The following is a 4,827-nucleotide window of genomic DNA, read 5'->3' on the forward strand; positions in this document are numbered from 1 at the left end:
CTAACCCTTTGACACAGGTACAAGACACGCAGCAGCAGTTCTCTAGACAGCACTATATATGCTCAAGTTGGAGCACAAGGAGCAAAGGCTTCAGAGAACACAAACGGTGTTTTAAGGGTGCAGGTATCACTGACGTTTCAGTACAAGGGAAAGGGGAAACTCTCTCCTTTGTGGCTTTGAGCTACCTGGTCTAGTGGAAGGTGTCCCTGCCCATAGCAGGGGGGTTGGAACTGGATGATCTTTAAGGTCCCTTCCAACCCAAACCATTCTATGATTCCTTTCTGCCTACCCCTATGGGCAGAAGAGGTGGGACAGGAGGGATGGCAACTATCACGCCAAGTTAAATGTAAAAACTACATCTACCCTATTTTCCTAACCCTGTTTCAACGGCGCCAACACCCTGGCGTTCCCGTCATTCCCTTCCAACACGCGTGTGAGGTAGGAGACACAGGTTAGGGATGCGGTATTTATGAAGGGCAGACTGCAGCTACTGCACAGATACACTACTGCTGAGTCACTGCGACACTCGCGATTCAGAACGGCGTTAACGGTGCTGCCTGCAGTCGCTGCATGCTACGCTCCCCCGCCTGCCCTTTTGGCTTTAAACCACTGGCCTCGGCCTAAGGCGAGCTGCAAGGGAGCGGAGACGCGCAGGTTCTTCTCCAGACTGCAGACGCATATGGCAGCGTTCCCGAGTTTCAAAGTCTGATGTCTGAACCTCTTCAAATCACACACAAAGGGCAGGCTGAAACACCACCCTTGGCTCACTACCACATCTGAAGAGCAAGTCTGGAAGGCCAGCGAACGCCCAGCCGGCAGACAACCACGGAAGAGCTTGTAGTGAGCAGCAACTTATTTCTGTATCGAGAGATGACCAGGAGAAGCGAAGGAGAACACTGGAGACAGTGAGTCCATCCCTGGTAAACAGAAAACACGCACTAAAGCAATCAGAATATGAATAGGTCAAAGTGCAGGCACTAACATTTCCTGTCACACTCGGCAAGGAAGTTTACAGAAAGTGACTTAAAAAGAGTAAGTCATGACATGCTTAAGTTTAGCTAAAGAATTATGCGGAGTAGTGAACTGCAAGACAGCACACACAGATTACCTGTAGATTTATTCAGCTTTGCTGAAAATACAGCAGTAGGTTTTTCCTTTTCTTTAAGCGAAGCAGCTTCTCGCTCAGCTTCCTTCTCAAAAGCTTCTCGTTTTACTACACTGACTATCTCCTTCTCAGCAGATAAAGGTGAGGTATCTGTGGCCGGTAAGGACATCATGGATACTTCAGGCACTTCTCTGTCCACAGCCTCCAAGGACTTTTTCAAGGCGTTAGCGTCTTCCTTAGCTTTTACTTCTACATTCTTCAGAGACAGGTCACAGGGTAGCTCTGGGCAAGGCAACTGCCTCTTCTCACCGTCAACGGCCTTACCGATCTCTTCACTTTCACCTTTGTGCGTTACTTCGCCGCCGGTTGCTTCCGCCACAAACTCGGGGGCGGTTTTAGGATAAGCTAGCATCACAAAGTCTTCCTCCACTGGGCCTGGGGAAGACTCCATGGGTGAGAGCGCTTTGTCGTCTCCTGGTTTTGGTTCCATAGCAACGGATCCATCAGCCGAGTAAGCCATAGCATTCAGCTCTTCCATTTGAAGAGGAATCTTCTCTGCCTTGCCTATTTTTGTAGGTGTTGGCTCAGAGGGCAGAGCGGCAACAATTTTGGAAGAGTCCAGTTCCGGTTGGAAAGACTCCAGGTAAGGCTTGCCCGGGGCAGCTACCGAATCCACCAGCCGCTCCTCGTGTTCGTCATCAGTTACAACATTCTCGGTCAATTTACTTTTTAACATGAGAGCAGGATCTTCACTCACTTTCTCAGTAAAGTCAGGTATCACCCGGCTATTAAACAGGTCAGATTTTCCAAACTGCGGAGACAGTTTTTCAAGGAGTTCCTTGTGTTCGGGCACATCCTGAGAAACGCTTTCTGTCATCGGTGTCTTTGAATAGTCTGGAAAGGATGGGGAAGCAGATTCACCAGAGACCTTCGTTTCCTTGATTAAGTCACATGCAATCGATATATACGGAGTCTCCAGATCTTCAGGACTGGAGTCACTCTCATGATCAGGTTTTTTAAACACTAATGCCTCTTTTGCTTCTTGGGGCTGTGTCGGTGGTGCATTCACTGCCTCCTGGTACAAGGGAGGTTTTTCAGTCTCCTCTTTTACATTCTCATAATTAGCAGTAGGAATAAATGTTTCTAACGGGGAAGCTTCGAGCTGCACAGCAGATGCTTCGGCACCAGCAGTCCCAGCGCTCAGCGGGGCTTCCATAACAATATCTGGCAGTATTGGTGATGGAGCGGCTTCCGCCCCTTCAAACGAGGGACACAGTTGTGTCACAGGTTTGAGAGTCTCTTGTACCGACTCCGACGTTTGAACTAAATCGATTTTTGTCTCATAAGCAAGTTTTGTACATGCCACGTCATGCATTTCGCTTTCATACGCTTCTTGTACTAGATCGGGAGTAAGACCTTCGGGCATGTTTGCTGCAGTCTCAGATGGCACTGCCGACACGCTCTCGGTTTGAGCATAGTCAGCTTCCTGGCCTTCCTGCTTGCCAACTGCTCGAGTGCTAACATCGCCTTGTTCCGTGCTCGTCTGAGCTTTCATTTCTGCAATCTTCTTCTCGTCATCGGTTCTGTTTTCCGAAGTGCCTTCCTCTAGCGGAGCAAGAGATTTGACTTTGTTACCATCGGGACTTGGAGAGGACTCAAATTTAGTACAAGTGATGTAAGTCTGCGAAGGCTCTTTTACAGCTTCTGGGGTACTTGAGAAAGAGCGATCTTCAGCGCTGCCTTCGCTCTCCCTTTCGTAATCCTTCTGCACATTCAGCTTATCTACACCGTATTTGTCATCTAAACCACCTTCTAGTCTGGCCTTTATCTCACTTCCAACATTCTCTCTCACGCTGCTCAGTCCGTGACTAGCACCTCTCACTTCCCATACTGGCTCAAACGGTTTGAAGTCTGCATATTCTTCCCTCCTAAGAGGGTCTTCTTTCAGTGCCCCTTTTTCGTCCTGATCACCACCTCCGTACTTGTCTTTGTTACAGAAGAGATCTTCCTCGTTTTTCTCAAACAAATCTTGAGGAGTTTCTGGAGACGTTTTCAGCTGCTGTGCCGGCATTTTCTCCAGATTAGGTAATTCTTGAGGGCCCTCTAGCTGTGTTTCTTCCTTAGCTTGAGATAAAATGGCTGCTTCTGCTTTAGCAAATGGGGGTTCCGAGTATTTTGTCTCGGAAATGTCTTTGTCATTTCCCTCTACAAGAAATGGATTTCTTGCTTTTTCCATTGTTTCTTTATAAACCTCACTTGCATTTTCTTTGTAAACGCCTCCTGCAGGTAATCCCTCTGAGAGTGTGTCAAAGGCTGCGTGCTCTTTAAAGGGGTCAGCTGAGATAGGAGAGAAGGAGGGAAGAGAAGGAGCAGTATCAAGCAGGACTGCAGTAAAATCCTCTTGACCAAGCGACTTAGTGCTACCTGGCTGCTCCTGCAAGTCCATAACTTTGTCTGTGACCGTGGACAGAAAGGAAAGTTAGAGAATGCAAGTGCTCTTAAAGTCAATGCAAACTTTCATGACAGGTTGGCATGATGTTAGTTATTAAGAGGCTCTTCCAGGTTCTATCATAAACACTACTAGCCATTAAAACAAAGCAGCACAGTAGGCTATTCTACTTCACCTCCGCTAGCAGAGAAGTTTGCGAGAGGCTAAAGAAGCAGCAACTTTCTGCAGCGCAAAGATCACAGTAAAGCTGGAGATGCCAGACAAGTACAGCAGGCAATATTAACACAGTGAGAGGGAGGGGGGCAAGGCGAGAGAGAGAGGGCATGGGCGTTGCGCTTGTGCGCCAACGTTTGTACAAATGTGCAACGCCAGTAAGAAGTTTTTTTTTGACACTTTTTTAAATGGGAATTTGGTGGACAACGTAGCAAAACCCACTAAATAAATACTACAGGTACAAAACATACTTCTATAGAATACCGCAGAAAGTTACTGTGGATTAAATCTTTCTGCTAAGTCAGTAAAGCAGCTATGCTTTGATGTGTTAACCTGTTAATAGTATCAACTTCTCTCCTACATCAAGGGTCCAAGAATTCACAGGTGGCTGTAGCTTCTTTATAAAACAGTTTACCACGTAAAGAAATGAGTGCATATTAAAATCTTGAATAGATCAACTGAAAAGTCACAACTGAAACACGTGAGAGTCTATTCTTGGACCCATGTTGACTTTTAGTAAAGGCTAATTGGAAAGAGTTAATGAGATCAGAAATGCAGGATGTATTCAGACAAAGGTGAGCAGAAAGAACTTGCCTGCAGAGGAGTGCATCAGAGGCGCAGATGTAGCAGGAAGAGCAAAAAGGGTCTCATCTGAAAAACAAACAGATAACCTCAGCAGAAATAAAGGCTAGGTTGAAGAGGGGAGAAAGCACGCAAGTAGTCAGTTCCCAGTAAATCAAACAGGTCCGTAGCCACCACCTACACCCACAGAGAACCGCAGAATGAGACACAAGGCGGGAAGTTCGGGAGAGGCGATGCTCAGAGCTCTCCATCTGCAATGGGATCTTTACCGAGGGATCTCCACCCTCCAAGCCAGGGACCACTCTTAGGATAAGATACACCACAGCAGCTACTCTCTATTTGCATTCTCCAAACTGCCGCACTACTGAGCGGCTACGGCGTCTCCACACCAGAAACCACACCTGCACTGTCAGAGGGTCTCCCAACGCACCCGCTCGGGCACGATCAGCAGCAACGGGGAGACTGACTGAAGTCAGCT

General features: G+C 47.5%; 1 protein-coding gene across 1 annotated transcript; it reads right to left on the reverse strand.

The window, feature by feature from the left end:
• Positions 1-1,014: 1,014 nt before the first annotated feature.
• Positions 1,015-4,410, reverse strand: LOC104508323 (reticulon-4-like). The gene is made up of 2 exons (XM_010149901.1): positions 4,362-4,410; positions 1,015-3,559 (listed from the first exon to the last, which is right to left on the reverse strand). Exons 1-2 carry the CDS (start codon positions 4,375-4,377, stop codon positions 1,059-1,061), a joined length of 2,517 nt encoding a protein of 838 aa, XP_010148203.1. The 5' UTR covers positions 4,378-4,410; the 3' UTR covers positions 1,015-1,058.
• Between the last annotated feature and the right edge of the window lie 417 nt (positions 4,411-4,827).

This window comes from Eurypyga helias, unplaced genomic scaffold, assembly GCF_000690775.1.
Source record: "Eurypyga helias isolate BGI_N326 unplaced genomic scaffold, ASM69077v1 scaffold32384, whole genome shotgun sequence".
NCBI lineage: Eukaryota > Metazoa > Chordata > Aves > Eurypygiformes > Eurypygidae > Eurypyga > Eurypyga helias.